This window comes from Vigna radiata, chromosome 5, assembly GCF_000741045.1.
Source record: "Vigna radiata var. radiata cultivar VC1973A chromosome 5, Vradiata_ver6, whole genome shotgun sequence".
Classification (NCBI taxonomy): Eukaryota; Viridiplantae; Streptophyta; class Magnoliopsida; order Fabales; family Fabaceae; genus Vigna; species Vigna radiata.
This window is the reverse complement of record NC_028355.1, coordinates 5,802,316-5,819,801: the sequence shown is the minus strand read 5'-3', so window position 1 is coordinate 5,819,801 and position 17,486 is coordinate 5,802,316. Positions and strand designations below refer to the sequence as shown.

Below are 17,486 nucleotides of genomic sequence, written 5' to 3'. Positions count from 1 at the left end.
ATAGCTTCAACGACAGCTTATCAACAGTACATTCTGGAAGTGAAAAATCACAAGCACCTTTATGAACTTATAAGTGTGTGACAAAGTTCTAGTACAGTCGAATACACCTGTAATGGATTCGACTATTCTAAAACCTTTGTATAGATTTTGAACATCAGTGCTTTGTGACGTTTTGAGTTGAAAAGAATTTCGAAGTGTTTTTTCATGTGTTAATCGACTTTGTTATGTGTACATTCGACTGTATCTTTGATCTGTTTTGGAATTCTGTTATGCTTACGCGCTCCAACGACTATATTTTTAAAAGTTAGTTAAGCATTAATGACTTGGTCAACTGTAATAAATGTGTGTTGTTTTTTGTTGACTAAGAGCCTATGTGTTGATTGTCTGTTATAACTATCTTAATACAATGGACTGGATTAGTAGGCTATTCGACTGAGAAACAATCTAACTGAAAGAAAACTATAAATAGACTGAACGCGATTTGTTCAAAGACTTTTGAGGATTGATATTTTCATTTCTTGTTTCAGATTGAATTCTCTGTTTTAATAGCTCCAAGAATTATCCAAGAAGACGGTGATGATCTTTCTTGAGAGAGATTCAAAGGGAGAAGGCAATTGCGCCGACTGCTTGATCATATCTGCACGAGGAAGGTGTTTCTTGATTGATCTTTGAAGGCTTGACATCCTGTGAAGACTGTTGTGTTGATTGAAGGCTTGGCAACCTATGAAGTCTGCTGTGATAGGCTTGGCATCCTGTGAAGAGTGTTGGTTACATATTGAGGATTGTTCGACGTGGGTTCAAATTGCAGAAGAGGAGATTCTTGCTGCAAGTCTGGTTTTGTTGTGCAACTATATTTTGGTTTTAGGTTAGAGAGGAGATTTATATTTTTGCGTGAGGCTTCTATAAATTTCTTGTTGTAAAAACCGCAACCATTATGGTGCATTTGTTTCCTGGGTTGGAAGGACACTGGATGTAGGCATTGTTGGCCGAACCAGTATATAAATCAGTGTTTGATTTTCTTTATCCTTGCACTCTTTAAATTCAGTCGACTATATCTGTTAGCAGTCAACTGCATTTTTCCGCTGCATTGAAATTTTCATTACTTGCATTTCAAGAAAAGATAAAAAAAACTTTATACTTTTGTTTCAAGATTGCGAAAAGATTTTGTTTTTGAAACAACACCAATTCACCCCCCCTCCTTTTGGTGTAAAGAAGCCTACCTGTTTTCCTAACAAGAATACTTGATGATCTCTTACTGGTCTAACCTTTTATACGTGAGCTTATAAATCTTTGTTCTCTTGAAAAAATCTCATAACTTTATTGGCTGCTTTCCAAAGATCCACCCATGAATAGCCTAAATATTTATGTATGCCAAAGACTCCTTACCGCTGAAGCATAAGGAATCTTTTGCATTTCCTGAATTTCTAGATTTCCTTTTGGATATTGATTAAGACTGAACTTGTCTCCCTTAGCTATTGGAGTATCTCCTGCTTTACAATCATGCATTCCAAACCTTTTAAGCACCTTATTGACGTAATTCCTCTAAGATAATCTTAGAATACCGCGAGATCGATCTCGGTGTATCTGAATTCCTAATACAAAGGAATCATCACCAAGATCTTTCATTTCAAAATTTCTAGATAGAAATCTTTTTGTTTTGTGCAACATTTCTATATTGTTGGTAGCAAGTAGTGTGTCATCAACATACAAGAAAAGGAAGATATACTTGCTCCCATTGAACTTGTGATACACACAATAATCAACCACATTTATTTCGAAACCAAATGAGATAATAACTTGATGAAATTTGTTGTACAATTGACGAGATGCCTGTTTTATCCCATAAATGGATTTTGTTAGTTTGCATACCATATTCTATGGATCTTCTAACATAGTTTTTTGGTTGCACCATATAAATTGTCTCATCAATGTTGCCATTGAGAAACGCCGTCTTGACATCCATTTGATGAAGCTCCAAATCATAATGTGCAACAAGAGCTATGATTGTTCTAAAAGAGTCTTTCGATGAAACTGGAGAGAAAGTTTCTTTAAAATAAACCTTTCCTTTTGAGTATAGCCCTTTGCCACAAGACAAGCCTTATACCTCTCCACATTACCTTTAGAGTCCCTTTTGGTTTTAAATATCCACTTACAACCAACGGATTTCACACCTTTTGGCAATGAGACAAGTTCCCAAACTTTATTGTCTTACATTGACTTATACTCCTCATTCATAGCTTCAATCCATTTTTTTGAATTAGGATCTTGCATAGATTGATAAACGGTGACAGGGTCATCTTCCATCATACTATTATTTTCCTCATTTTCTTGGAGAAATACAACATAATCATCTGGGATGACACTTATCCTTTCTCTCATGGATCTCCGCAATGATACTGACTCATGAAGCACCTGTTCTTGCGGGTCTTGAGTTTGTTCTTGTAGAGGTTGAGAACTTAGCGGTGCCATACTTGCTTCATCAAAATCAACTATGTGAATCAGATCTGGAATTGACACCGATTCTTCCTTCCAAACTCAATATCCTTAAAGAATGTGGCAGTTCCCGTCTCAAAAATATTCTTAGATTTGAGATCATAGAATTTATAGTCTCTTGATCTTTCAGAGTAACCAATAAAGTAGTTGTTCACTGTTCGAGAGTCCAATTTCTTTTCATTTGGCTTGTACGACCTTGCTTCAGCTGGACATCCCCTTACACGTAAGTGTTTTAGATTAGGCTTTTGCCCAACCCAAAGCTCATGAGGTGTTGCAGCAGCTGCCTTGGTTGGCACTCTGTTTAAAATATAAGTTGTAGTCTTCAATGCCTCTCCCCAGAGTGACTCTAGCAAGGTGGAATGACATATCATACTCCTTACCATATCCTGAAGAGTCCGATTTCGTCTTTCAGCCACCTCATTCATGCTAGGTGAACCCGACATGGTGTACTGTGGGACGATTCCACATTCCTCTAGGTACTTGGCAAAAGGTCCTATACTTTGTTCACTTGATCTGTCATATCTGCCATAGTATTCACTACCACAATCAGATATGACATTCTTAATGCATTTATTAAGTTGGTTCTCAACTTCAGCCTCGAAAGATTTGAACACGTCCAATGATTGAGACTTTTCATGGATAAGATATAGGTATGCATATCTAGAGTAATCGTCTATGAATGATATAAAATATTGTTGACCATTCCATGAAGGTGTAGGGAATTGATCACAAATGTCCGTATGTATCAATTTTAAGACGTCTGTAGCTCTATATGCACCCAATCTCGATGTCTTGGTCTGTTTTCCTTTAATGCATTCAATACAAACATCAAAATTTGTGAATTCAATGGAATTCAAAATCCCACTTGACACAAGCCGTTCAACTCTATTTTTATAGATGTGACTTAGACGTTTGTGCCACAATGCTCCTGAATCATTATTGTCAACTTTTTCGCTTAGTACCAGATGATTCTATATTGAATGATTCACTGTAGGAAGTCGCCGTATCAAGCATATAGAGGTTATCATTGTCTAAAAGTAAACCAATCCCAACAATATTTGAATTTAAAGATAATTTGATTTCACGGTTTCCAAATGAACACAAATATCCCAATTTGTCCAAATAAGAAACTGAGACCAGATTTCGTCTAAATGACGGCACAACAAAAATGTCTTTCAAATCCAAGTTGAAACCAGTACACAATAATAATCTAAAATGCCTTATAGCTTCCACCTCTATCGATTTGCCATCTCCCACGTAGATCCATCTTTCATAATCAATTGGTTTTTGGTAGCTTATACATCCCTTCATTGAAAAACTGATGTTAACAGTTGCACCAGAATGTAACTACCAAGTGTTCATCGATACTGAAGCTAAATTGACCTCAGAATAGACCAAAGCAAGACTACACCTAAAGCTTATACGACCAAGGATTATCTTCATGTTCTTGTTCTAGTCTTTAAAGAAATTAACAGATATTGAAGCAATTGTAGTTGTATTTAGAATAAGAAAAACAAAGGAATTAAGCTCACGCCGTATTAATAATTATATAAATATAATTCAAATAATGGTCTATCCCATCTCAAGACACCCAATGCCTCATCCATATCAAGTCTTTGGACAGTAATATTAATTACTAGAGGTACCTTGGTGCAATGATCAACACGGATAATAAGAACATGTCCAATAGCAAGCCTATCTTTGGATAGATTTTATTATTGACATGTAAAAACCTTATAATTATCACACGTTACTATCACAGGTGCGTATACAATTCAGCCAAATATTAATCTTCCTTTGGGCCGACTAATACTCGCATGGATATGTATAAACATGAATATTCATAATTTCTCTATGAACTACTCCAGATAAAAAAGACTTACTTTGGTGATTTCTTAATTATCAGTAGCTCATTTAAAAAATTATAAACAAGACCAAAATTGAATTTTATTTATTCCTAATTAATTATTAATTTTACTTTTACTTTATTTCAAAATATTTAAATTTTGAATTACTTTATTTTAAAATTTTATTTTATCTTAAATTATTTTAATTTGTTATTTTCTTCACAAGTAATGGGTCCTCACCCAAACTAGGAGCAACCGCACGGTCTAATGAGCCCATCCTAAAACTAGCCCATGGCACAGAGAAGAAAGAGAGCAAACAATAGGGTTTCAATCTCGAGGTTTCCCAAATTAGGGTTTCAATTTGGGATTTTTCCCTTCTTGATTCTAATTTTAATTGGGGTTCCCAATTTGCAAATTTAGGATTTAAGAACCTGGTTCTTAATTTTCAATTTAGGATTCCAAAAACATAATTAAGATCCTTAAATGTATTTTTAATTAATACTATTTAATTTGGTTTTCTGACATAGAATTCTCGATCATAATCCAAAACATTCAAGGACCAAGAATTTAACACAGATTATAAACCATTAAATAAAATCCCCCAAAAAATTATAATCATAATTTCTCGTCAAATTGGAAAGATCAAATTAAAGTTTCTGCCAATGAATTACTAGCATGGTTTGATATCAATTGTTAGAAATTTTATGATTGACAGATTAACAAAAATGAATAATAAACCCTTTAATCAAAGTAGTTCCCAATACCCTTAGAACATTAAAGTGGAAGCATACCTGAAGGATTAAACATTGGGAAATAAGGAATAAGTAACCTGAGTTGCTCTTTGATCTTCCCTCTGTAGAGCACCTTAGGTTTCCTTTGGATTTTCTCTTCTGATGGGGATAAAGAGAAAGAAACAAGAATGATACGATGTGCTCATAAATGGGGACCATGACCCTTTAAATAACCTCTGATGGTTAATATCATTTAGTTTCAATAATTATAATTTGGCCTCTTCAACAAATTAAAATTATTGTCGGTCTCTACACAATATATCTTTCATGACAAATATACTCTTAGCCATATATATATATCTTAATTAGATCACTTTATAAAGTTGGATAATAAAATATAATAACCCTACCATATTTAATAATTGTTTTATATATATATATATATATATATATATATATATATATATATATATATATATATATATATGACCCAAATTCCTAATAAAGAAATCTTGTTTCGTGAGAAATTGAAATAATCTCTAAATAAGCTAATATGTTTAATGAAAGATAATAAGGTTCATATTGGTAAAAACAAGTTTTTTTCCATTCATATGGTGTGTGCGTGTGAAGGTGTTAGAGACTGCATTAATGAGAGGTTAAACTTTATAACTAAAATTTTATGTGGTGTAAGAATTTTAGATTAAACAAAATTTGTATTGATTTTTATATCTCTTATAGGTGGTATATGATGTGCAACATGCACTTGATGAAATAATCTATAAGAGAGTTGAATAAGACTGCTTGTATGAGATATTAACATGATCTCTAGAGTAGTCATACCAAACACGCTTATGACCTATTAAGTGCAATACAACAATAACAACAAAGATTACTGAAGTGTATTGTGATTGATAAACTGCTAACACATATTAAATGTCTTGGTTCATATAACTATCTATATAAACTACATTGTGTGTATTAAGTTTATCAATCTGATACTAATTCATATAACATGCTATACTAGCTCTAATGTATTAAATATTAAATAAGACCTAATGTATTAAATCTTAAATAAGACCTAGGATTTTCTTCTTTCAGCTTTTCTATATCTTATATACGTGACAGATTATAATAAAAAAACATATCTTATAACAATATTACAAAATATAAACCACACTCGTTCATGTCCAACACAAGATTCTTAAAAAAAGACATGAAAGTTATTGTTATATATGGAATAATTATGTAATAAACTGTAGATAAATCTAAATTTACACGTCTCGAGAGTCAAGCTTTGTTCGTGTTATTGGTAGTTTTTAGAACAAAATCATGCTTTTTAAATGTAGAGACCAATTTGACTTATGAACTAAACTTTTGGACCTTTTAAGTAATAACTTAACCTTCCCCGTATTTTTCATGAACTAAATCTATCAATTATCATTCGGCGTTGGCGTTTTTCTTGTTTCTGGAAACAATCTCCAGAGAAATAAAAACAGGAGAAAGTAGAATGCATTGTTGTCACTATTTTAAACCATGTTTCTATAAAGATTTCTACCATTCATATTTCTTCTTTTTCTATGGTTAACATAACTAGTGACTACGGACACACCTTACAAATAATGTATCGTATCCCACATGTATTGGACACTTACATATATAATTGAAATGTCCAATTCAAAAAAACAAATTTTTTTACCTTACACATATTTTATATAGTTCTAATATAATGTTAATAAAAAATAAATATAATAATTTTCTAATTATAAATTTATTGTGTAAGTTTTTATTATGATTTAATAAAGAATAAATTATATTTAATCACTATTTTTTAATTTTTAGATATTAGATAAATAAATTAAATTATTTTTTATTAACTGATAATATGTTTAAATCATTGTATAAATATTGATTGTTAAATTTGATAACTCAGAGAGATCTAATATATATACATTTATGTCTCTTTATCCATCTTACATGTATCTGTTTCGTGTTCATGTTAGCATCCGTGATATATAATAACTAGTAACATATGTTATATGGAAGAACATGAGATTTAAAAAGGAAATCAAACAAAGAAAATCTGTTGTCCAGCCTCCCACTTGGAACACGAACAATATACTGAAACTGTGTATATACATAAATCCGTCAGTACAGTAGAAACTCTCGGGCATCAACAATTTCTTTACAACATGTTTGGAAGCACAGTTCATGTTGTTTTCAATGTTCCTGCTTCCACGTTTTTGGGGTATCAAATCAGTTTCAAACAAGTATTACTCTAAATAGAAGTAGGTGTGAGGTTCACATGGAGCTGCGGTTGCATAGGGTGTAACCAGAGATGAGTGAACTCATAGCAAAGGCAAGAAAAGCGAGGAAGGACATTCCAATTGAAGCAGTGGCCATTTCTGTGAACTCATCTTTCCCCCAATTCGATATCCAATCATCAACCCGTGTGGCTGCAGATGATGATGCTGATATCAGAAGATAAGCCAGAACCTACGCATCATTTCATAACAAAAATGTCACGGCTTTCACCCACAAAAATGGTTTTGGATATTTGCTCTTGTGCAAAATCTCCACATTAACAAACACAACGTTGAAACAATCTTCTTTTTAGAACAATATGTAATCTTTACAAGAGAGTATCATATATGAATCAGAAGAATCTCTATTAACGATAAAAAAAAATTATAAGTATTTAATTCAAACTTAAACTCCAGATCACTGAATATTCCAACATGAACTCAAAATTACTAGTTATACTACCACAACATAAACTTCTTTGATTCAAGCAGTAGTGTGTAGTAATTTGACTAATATTGGGAAGACTGAAAATGCTCACTTCTCTGACAGAAGAAGTAAAGTAAAACAGAGGAACAGAAACAGAGTGGTAGGACATGCCTGATCCATGAAGAAATCAAAGTGGTTGCGAAGGTGGTGACTGATAAAGTGTTTCCCCGTGGCAAGTTGACATGACAGATCACATGCTTGCAACGCTGAGTATGCAAATCCAATTATATTCACAGATAAACAGTACCTGCCAGAAATGAATTATCATCAACACATACCAATAACTTCCACGTTTCTACCGTCACCAACCATTCATGCAAACATTCATTTATCAATTTAACCACAAAGTATATACCTAACCTAATTTTAACAAAACAAATTTTAAAAATTAATAATACTTAAAATTGATAATCATACAAATAGTAATGATGATTTCAATACCTATATTCTCTATAGCGATCAAAGGAGTCACCGCTCCATCCTTGCGTCTTATCCGCCGCCATAACAGAAAACGAAATCAGACACACCACCATCTCGCTCAGCCGGAACCCTAGAGCCGCCTTGCACACCGTCTCCTCCGTAGTCCACCCCGACGACCTCGATCTCCTCTCGCCTCCGACCATCGCAGGAGCCGCTTTCGCCGCCGGACGATGCGTCTCCTCCGTCACCGTGCCGTTGAACACCCTCAAAGGAGGCGGCGGATTTTCCGGCGGCTTCCGGTGCTCCGCGCGCTTGTCTGGAGCGAGCTGCTTGAGGTTGCCGACGGTGACGATTGCCATAGAGTGGTCCACATGCCTTTCCGTCAAGTTTCCCGGCGACCGGTATTCCGGAGACTCCGGCGGATCGGTCCCGTCCCACCGCATCGGCGAGTGGAATTGGAGTGGCGAGTCCAACTGAGTGGACGACTCGGAGCCTTTGGAGAGCGATTTTTTCATGACGACGGTGCGATCCTCGTGAGTTGCGATTCTGCCTTTTCCGTTTGCATTGGTGTGGTGAAGCGAAGATTATAAAAGAAAGACGACGAGTGAGAAAAAAAAAAAAAAGTGAATTGCAATGAAAAAGGAAAAAGTTTAGTTTGGGTGGTGGGAAAAGAAAAAGAAGTATGTTTTAGTTTTTCCTCATTGTTCCTTAGCGCAAGACGTGCCACCTCGGTTACTTCACTCTCTCTAGTGCTCTACTGACTGTGTTAGTCTAAAAGGAAAACCTATAATTGTTGCCTTTTAAACAAACCCCTTTTTAATTTCTATTTTCTAATTATAATATAACAACCTTTATTTTTATTTTAAATTATATTTCATGAGTTGAATCTTACATTACCAAGTAAAAATAACAAATAATATTTTAAAACTCATTATCTTGATTTTTTACATTTATTATCATAAATACGCTGATTAATTAATGATGAATTGACAAAAGTATCAATGTGACAGATGAAAAGATTGGGTTAGTTATCCGTAGCAATGGAGATAGATAACTTTTTCTTGGTGCTCAGTGGTTATTGTGAAAGAACGAAGAAAATGGATGCAATATAAACAAATCTTTTCAAATGGAGGAAAGTAACTTGATTTCGTTCGAGTGAACAAAACAAGACAATATCTCTTACTTTAACTCAGCTTCCACTGTAAAGGTTCCCATTGCGCATTTTAATGCAACTTATTCTAGTGTCCAAAAAAATAACTATAAAATACATCACTGAAAGCAACCTGCTACATAATGGAGCACTTGCTTTCTCATGAGATACCTTTTTATCTCTTCACACGTCTCCAAAAGCATTATAGGTTTATTCAGGAATCTAGCTTGAGGTATCTGTTATGCTGCCAATACCTTCACCATAATTCTTCTTGATAAGGGTGGCATAAAGTTTCTAGTAATTATTTCCTTTCTTTCAAAGAGGAAATGGTGTAACAAAATCTGTGGATAAATTGCCACAGGGAAGAAGTTCAAGTATTATTTGCTCCTTTTTATACAAGCAGACTATGTTGGACTTCCACAAACGAGAAATCCAAACCAGAAAGGAGGCACACACAGACATATTCCACATTATGAACATAAAAGATCCCTTACGGTACTTCCAGAGATCCTAGTATACTACTATATTAGTCGGCAAAATTTATATACACAAGATGACAGATAGTAAAGAGATTGGTAAAAGGAATAACAAAAAATGAACTCAGAAGGACTAGGAAAAACAAAACAAGTGCCTGCCTGTAGGGTAAAACTACCACTGGAAAAAAGTGTAACATATAATCTCGTGCTGGAGTCAGAATCTTTCATGTTCCACCGCGCATCAGATGATATATATTATACAGGAGTAGCGTAGCATCAACGATGGCTTACTCGGGTAGTTTCAACCGGTGGAATAACACTAGAAAACTTTGTTCAGGTACTACATAAAGGAAGCCGAGGTCTGCACCTTTCATGTAAGGTCCCATGCCCTAAATATAACAACAGCAGATCAGGAAAATGTCAACATAAATTCTACCAAATTTTTCTATTAACAAATACTATTGATTATGAGAAAAATGTAACTCCTCTGACTAAACTTACCTTGCCATTAAGTTGGAGCAGTTCCCCTTCCACCCATTTTGGATTTCGAAAACCATAGTCAGCTATTCTCCCCTGCCCTTTATAACTAGCAACCTGTTTGGTAATAAATGCAGTATTTAAGATTATTTGTATGTTTCAAGAACATATCACAAACTGATCAAATGAGCAAAACTGAAAAATAAAACCCAAGCAAAGGATGAAACCAATAAAAACTATAAGGACCTCAAAAACAGTAAGTACATATAAAAAGCATTAGAAAGCAGACTCAAGGAAATTGAAGCAAAATTTTTAATTCTTTTGGAAGTACACTAGATGTCACCATTTCATGGTGTAGAGATAGATATGAGTGGCCTTTGCCTCTCCTAGCGAAGGCCATTATTCAGAAATTTTATATATAGATTAACTAATTTATACAATATACAAATAAATGCTCAAATTTTAAAAGAAATAGTCAAAATTCATGACATATTCATAATTAACAATACAAAATCATAGATCCAACAAAATATATTACCAGATAACAATGCAAGTCAAGGAAACAAACAAGATTCAAAGGACATTCGATAAAATAAAAAGTGAAGGTGAATGTCGCATTTGTTTGAGTACTCTGCCTATTTCTATCCAATACAATAAAAGTACTGCAGAAAACAGAGCATAGGAGATTGTGGGTGGGAATTGACGTGTTTGTTTGTCCTAGTTGGAGTGAAGGATATTTTCAGCAGCAGGATGGGGCTGGCTTGATAATCATGCTTCAACTAGTTAGAACAAAATGGAAACTTGTTTGCAGCAACCCGTTGCTATTGAGGACAAGGTGAATAATGCTTAAAGGGAGAATTGCTACATATTCCCCATTAGTAAGTAATGTTAGTCTGAGAAATACAAAGGGGTATGTTGAGGGCCTGCAACTGATTAGTTCCACTGAAGGCAGGTTTAAGTTAGTACACCAGTAGCTGTATATAATATGAAGAAGGATTGAGAGGGATGCCATCTTGCTAATAGTGATAGAATTTAAGTCTTTTCATATTGGGAGGTGTAGACCCTCGAAGTTCTAGGAATTAAACACTGGATTGAGGGGAGATATCCATAATCTTTCTAATAAGATTCCAGGTTTCTATCACAAATGGTTTGAGGTTACAATGTAAAAGATTGTTGGGGAAAAGGTCTAGCATGATGGGCTAAAGTTAATTTCGAAATTAAGTATCATTCAACACGAATGAGCGCCCATCACCCAAGACATCCATTAAAATAGTGCATTACCACTCCTAAATCATCAGGATACATCCCACGATTGGTGTTGCGATTGCCTCTGCCAATTTTTGCACGGAATGTCACCTACACCAAAAAAAAAAAAGTCCTTCCTTGTCATGCTCACATAAACTTGATAGAAGTTCACAATATGATCAAGAATTAAAAATGTATAAACCTGGCCAGCAGGAACATTAAGATCCCCAGTTAACTTCACAGCCTCTACATACTCAAAGAATCCGACATCTGAAGTGTTATTTTCACTGTCCCCTTCATTCCAATGTCCAAATTTTCGCCTCAAATGAACTACTTCCATGCCATAAGGGCCAAATGCGCCAACATAAAGTCCTGCATTTTGACAAGCACAAACAATTCTTACTTCTGCTTTACCTAAATTCCATACAAAAAAATATCATTCCCACAAAAGGATAAGTAACCTCACCATCAAAAGGATCAGAATCCCCTCTTGAACAGGTAATCCGGTTAAAATATGTATCCCCAGATAATCTAGTTCTTTTATGTGCTTGACTCATAGCAACTCTGACAATATCACGCATGCTTTTGGAGATCTAGATAAAGCATCAGTCAGTTCTTTGACAAGTAAACCATGGTATATCAAGTGATAGTTAAAAATATTTCAATGGGTCACACTAGTTTAAGATCAATTTTCATGGGAACTGACATCACCATTATCTCACTGTTATACCGTTATCATTCTCAGTTATACTAGGTTGGCTAGATCAATAATCAACAAATGATATTGATGTAGATTGTGACCATGTGCTTATCCAATTAATAAGTAGTTGATGCAATTTTAGATAACAGAAATCAATTACTGTTATTAGGTGAGTAGTAATTTTGTCAGATAGTTTGTCAAAGCTAGAAGAAGTGCAATGGAAAATTCAGTAAGATGAATGTCCACAACAAATCAGAGTAGCAAGCCAAATGCGGACTCAATTGAAGATTGGCTGTCATGCTGGAAATATGAAACGAAGCAAAAGAGGTTGACGTGACTGACTGAAGTTGCACTTATCTTGTTTAAAGGAACATGGAAGCGAAATAGTCACAAAATGAGTCATGGAAGATAGCATCACTTTGATCCCATGTTGAAAGAAAGAAAAATAGATGAAGATGCTGAAAGCTATGTACAAACTACTAAACAAAAGGGTTGGTGATGGTGAACAACAACCACAATTTAGAATAGCAAACAAATTAGGACATTATGAAATATTGACAGTCATGCTGGAAATAAGAGACAAAACGGAAGAGGTGACTAGTTAGAGTTTCACTTTCTTTTTAAGGAACTTAGCAGCAGAATATTAACAAAATAGGTGATGAAAAGGGTATTCCTCTGATGCCATGTTGAAAGAAAGAAAAATGGACAGAAGAGATGTTGAAAGTTGCTTATGGACTACACAACAAAAAAGACAGGTGAAGGGGAACAATAACCACAAACCAAAGTAGCAAATCAAATTAGGACACAATAGAATACTGACAGTCATGCTAGAAATAAGAGACAAAGTGGAAGAGTTGACTAATTGGAGTTTCACTTTCCTTTTAAGGAACTTAGCAACGGAAAAGTGACAAATGAGGCTATAAAGAAAGGTATCACCCAATACCATGTTGAAAGAATGAATAGTGGAAAAGATGTTGAAAGTTGTGTATGGACTACACAACAAAAAAATAGGTGACGGTGAACATAACCATGAATCTTTATATATTTCTTGTATTTCTAACAGTATTATAATAGACAAAAAGGCTGGAAAGGGTGAATTAGTTTGATAAGAAGTGTGACAAGTTAAAAACAGGAGAAGGATGACAGGTCCAACGTAAAGGATTGGGCAATGTCAGAGGGGAAATTATGTATAAGTTTTCCTTCTTCAAGCTTAGGCTTGGGGATTGGAGCTTCCTCTATTGCTAGGAGCATTGGCTATTTCTTATTTTGTACTTCTTAGTCATTTCATCAATATCATACAGTCTCCCATTTTCCATATAGAAATTGTCCTGATTTTATCACCAATGAAAACCTTAGCATTACAGTGATAATCATAACAGGTGTTCCTTAATTTCTACTGAATGAGTTAACAGAACTCCAAAGAAATGCATGATTTTTGTTTAAAATGCTTAAATATCCCAGTCTCACCTTGGAAGACACTTTGTCGGAACTCCAAAATGCATTAGCAACATCAGGAGGCATAAGCTCCGAGACTCCTTGAGCTGCTAACGCGGCCACTTTGATATTGGGAGTTTTATCTTCTTTGATACCATAGTCTGGATTTTTGCTAGCAAAATTGAAGACAAAAGAATCTTTTTCCATATTTTTTATTACTGCTGGAAGACGTACAAAATCATCCTTGAGAGGAGTATCCTCATTGTTGTGTACAACCCCACCAATAAAAAGCTTCATTTCCAAATCCTTTTCTTCTACCGTGGCATCTCCATCTCTATCTAGAGTGACCCCATCAGGTTCATCGAGATTATCAACTTCATCTTCATGATTCTCACCAGTGCCAGTTTTATTACTATCATCCTCCATCAATTGCTGAATAGAATCATTGTTCTCTGCTGCTTCCTCTTCAACATTAACATTCATAACTTTGACTTTTAATCCTGGAATTTTTTCTTTAAGAAAATTTATGACACTTTTAATTCCCTCTTCAGTTACTGCCTCGATGTTATTGTTTTTCTCATCATTTCTTTCAACCTTCTCTTCATCTTCCTGCACCTCAACTGATGAAGATACATTATCCACCTCAGGTTTGGATGGGCCTTTAGCAGATATAGATAGAGGGTTTCTCTTTGACTTTCCTTTGGCTTGTCGCAAATACACTACCTGTTACGTTTTGCCAAAATTCCATCATAAGCATTAGCATACTACTTAACCAAAGTACTCAGAATTAGGTAGATAATGTGGACAAAGACTCAGTAAAGACAAACAAACTGAATCATACACTTAAGCAAAACCACAAAAATGATATTCCTATTCTATAATTCATTTTACATTCAGTTTGCTTATTAAATATTTGCATTAGTACCCCCAAAATAAGTCTTCTAGTGATAAATATGGAGGTCATTAATAATGAAACAATAAAAACTATCCATTAAAAATGATGTTCCTATTCTATAATTCATTTTACATTCAGTTTGCTTATTAAATATTTGCATTAGTACCCCCAAAATTAAGCCTTTTACTGATAAATATGTGGGTCATAAATAATGAAACAATAAAAACTATCCATGAATCAACATGTGAACTAAGACTTTGTTTCCCTCAAGCAGATTGGTAAGACAAATAAACAAGGATCATTTAGATGGAAAATTTGAATATTACCTGCATATGATACGTATCATCAGCATTTTTTACCACATAAATTTCAAAAATTGGAGTTCCACTAGATGCTGTCATCAACTGTCTGTATTAAGTAGAAATAAGCAGGGCTCCCCAATAAAAAACTTCAGGGTAAAATATAATGTATAACATTCATACCTTGGACTGTAACTCTTGCCAATGAACCTACCCATGCCAGGACTTATATGTATAATTCTACCAAAGGGATCATCAGTGATTTTTGAGTAACCTACCCACCAGCCCACCTGCACATAAAGGTAACAATGGTCATCAAATAAGGGAGTTGTGATTCACAAAAGCTTGCTGAGATCATCAATCAGCAACAATACTCACAAATCACAACTACTATTTTGTTTTCTAGATGGGTTGTCTTTATCTTCTCAGACAACTGCACTACATAAGTTTATTAAAACTAACTTGTTTCTAATCTGGCACACCATCTGTTTTTAATTTTCATAATGTTGAGTTTCTTTCCTAGTACAATATTTAACCCTTATAAACCCTTGTCGTTGTTAAAGTGTATTGAATGATTGATGACAGTTACCAAACATCTTCCAAACATACCACTTATTTTTGTTTACGTCTTCAGGACGACATACATTAAACCCTCATAACTCCCACTTTCTTTTCCAAAACATTCTTCTACATTATTAGAGTCACCCATTCCAGATCAGGAGTTATTATCGAACATGGCATGTGATTATCTAATTAACTCAATGTGAGAAAAAAATATTGTAAATCGTTGCTCTAAGCAGTGGATATTTTATTTGTCTTCTACAACGGATGAAAGCTAGTTTGTGGACAATGTTGAACTGATTCATAATGTTGAAGTTTTGTTAAGAGGGTGAAGCTACGTCTTCTAGGAAATACTAAGATAGTGTTTGAGCTAACTAATTTTCACTTCTCATCTACACAAAAGGTAAGTTCCTCATCCAATAGCTCTATTTTCCAGGCCTTTGTTCTTCAAAAAAACTACTTTTCTTTACAAGAGCTTTTCTAAGAACATACTTGGCTCAACTTCTCCCTTTTTAAGTAGGGAAAGGCTGAGTGAAACACAAACTAAATAAAATCAAGCTCCAAATAAAATAATAAAACATTGTCAAAGGTTACACTTTCAAACAATGGCTAGCACAAAGCTGAGCAAACAAGAAAGATACCAGTCCACTTCCAGTGCATTTACACAATCTTGAAGCATCATGATATCGTTCATCATCTATAGCACTCTGCACCGTAACACAACCACCAGTTAACATCGAGTACCGACCACACCATATGTACAAAAATTAAAAAAAAAAAAAAAGTCAACTAATTCAGACAAATTATGCTGCTCTTACCTTCAACTGATCCATAATTTCAGCAACAGTGTCCTTGGACGTTGCTTCCAAAAGAGCCCTCTTCAACTTAATGGCCTCTTCAAAGTCTTCCTTCTCTATAGCATCATCAAGTTGAAACTACACAAACACACACAAAAAAAAAAAAAAAAGACAAGTACCGTAACCATCACCTATTCATTAAAATCAGATTTAGACTAAGTGTTAGTTTTCGTAAATTTATTCGTGAACACTTTTAATAGAAGAAAAAGGTGAAATGAGTTTCTTCCTAAAATAAAGCTAGCATATGTATATGGTAAACTTACAATTTTGGAGAAGTAAATATGAGAGAACAATTACAAATCAGCTTATGCACATAGTAATTTTAGTTCACGGAAAAGTTCATTTCATTTTTCCTTTATAATTTTTTTTTCTTCTAAAAGTACTATGAAAAAAATCCTCCCAAACAGACTCTTCAATTAAATGAGAAAGTTGATAAGTAAACTCAACGCCAACATAACCTTCATGTTTTAGTCTCTACTTCTACACTGTTTAACGATTATATGGTTTCTATGTACAAATTAAAACGAGTAGTTTCTAACTGCATATAAATTCGAATCCAAACGATTAATCAAACCAGTAACTGATTATGCATACGGAAATTTCAACTTATGCAAGAAGTTTCATATTGAGACTGAAGACGAAAATTCGGTAAAAGAATAAACATATTACTCTTCGATGTACCTTAAGGACAGAGGCAAAGTTCTCGGCCTGTTCGATTTCCGAGAAATAGCGGCACCATCGATTCCAATCCCAATTGACGTAGGTATCGCCGGAATTGAGGGAGCAGCGGCAACAGTGGGTGGTGTTGTAGCGGTTCCTCCTGGCGGAGATGGAGAGATTGGGGTGGGGAGAGTGGAGAAGGCCGAAAAAAGAAGGTGGTTTTGTGGCGCGAGAATGGAAGCAAGAGGGGGTTGTGGTGGCGGTGGAGATGGAGATGGCCGGAGACAAACCCGCCACCACCATGTTTGGTTGTTTGAGGAAGAAGAAGGGCGGAGTTAGAAGAAAGTGGATACGGTACGATACTAGTTGCTGCGGCGATTAGCGAGTGGGTGGAGATAAGTCTTTGGTTTTGTTTTTATAGAACTTTTTTTTAAATTATTATCATCCTGTTTGT

At 34.7% G+C, this 17,486-nt stretch overlaps 2 protein-coding genes across 2 annotated transcripts; both read right to left on the bottom strand.

The window, feature by feature from the left end:
• Positions 1-7,084: 7,084 nt before the first annotated feature.
• On the bottom strand, positions 7,085-9,066 carry LOC106760854 (CASP-like protein 4A3). Its single transcript, XM_014644287.2, has 3 exons — positions 8,300-9,066; positions 7,970-8,105; positions 7,085-7,564 (listed from the first exon to the last, which is right to left on the bottom strand). Exons 1-3 carry the CDS (start codon positions 8,791-8,793, stop codon positions 7,370-7,372), a joined length of 825 nt encoding a protein of 274 aa, XP_014499773.1. The 5' UTR covers positions 8,794-9,066; the 3' UTR covers positions 7,085-7,369.
• Positions 9,067-9,397: 331 nt separating this feature from the next.
• LOC106762252 (protein EXECUTER 2, chloroplastic) lies at positions 9,398-17,475 on the bottom strand. Its single transcript, XM_014646042.2, has 11 exons — positions 17,054-17,475; positions 16,334-16,450; positions 16,157-16,222; positions 15,138-15,244; positions 14,982-15,063; positions 13,794-14,483; positions 12,093-12,219; positions 11,829-11,998; positions 11,663-11,737; positions 10,406-10,498; positions 9,398-10,293 (listed from the first exon to the last, which is right to left on the bottom strand). Exons 1-11 carry the CDS (start codon positions 17,333-17,335, stop codon positions 10,192-10,194), a joined length of 1,911 nt encoding a protein of 636 aa, XP_014501528.1. The 5' UTR covers positions 17,336-17,475; the 3' UTR covers positions 9,398-10,191.
• Positions 17,476-17,486: the final 11 nt, after the last annotated feature.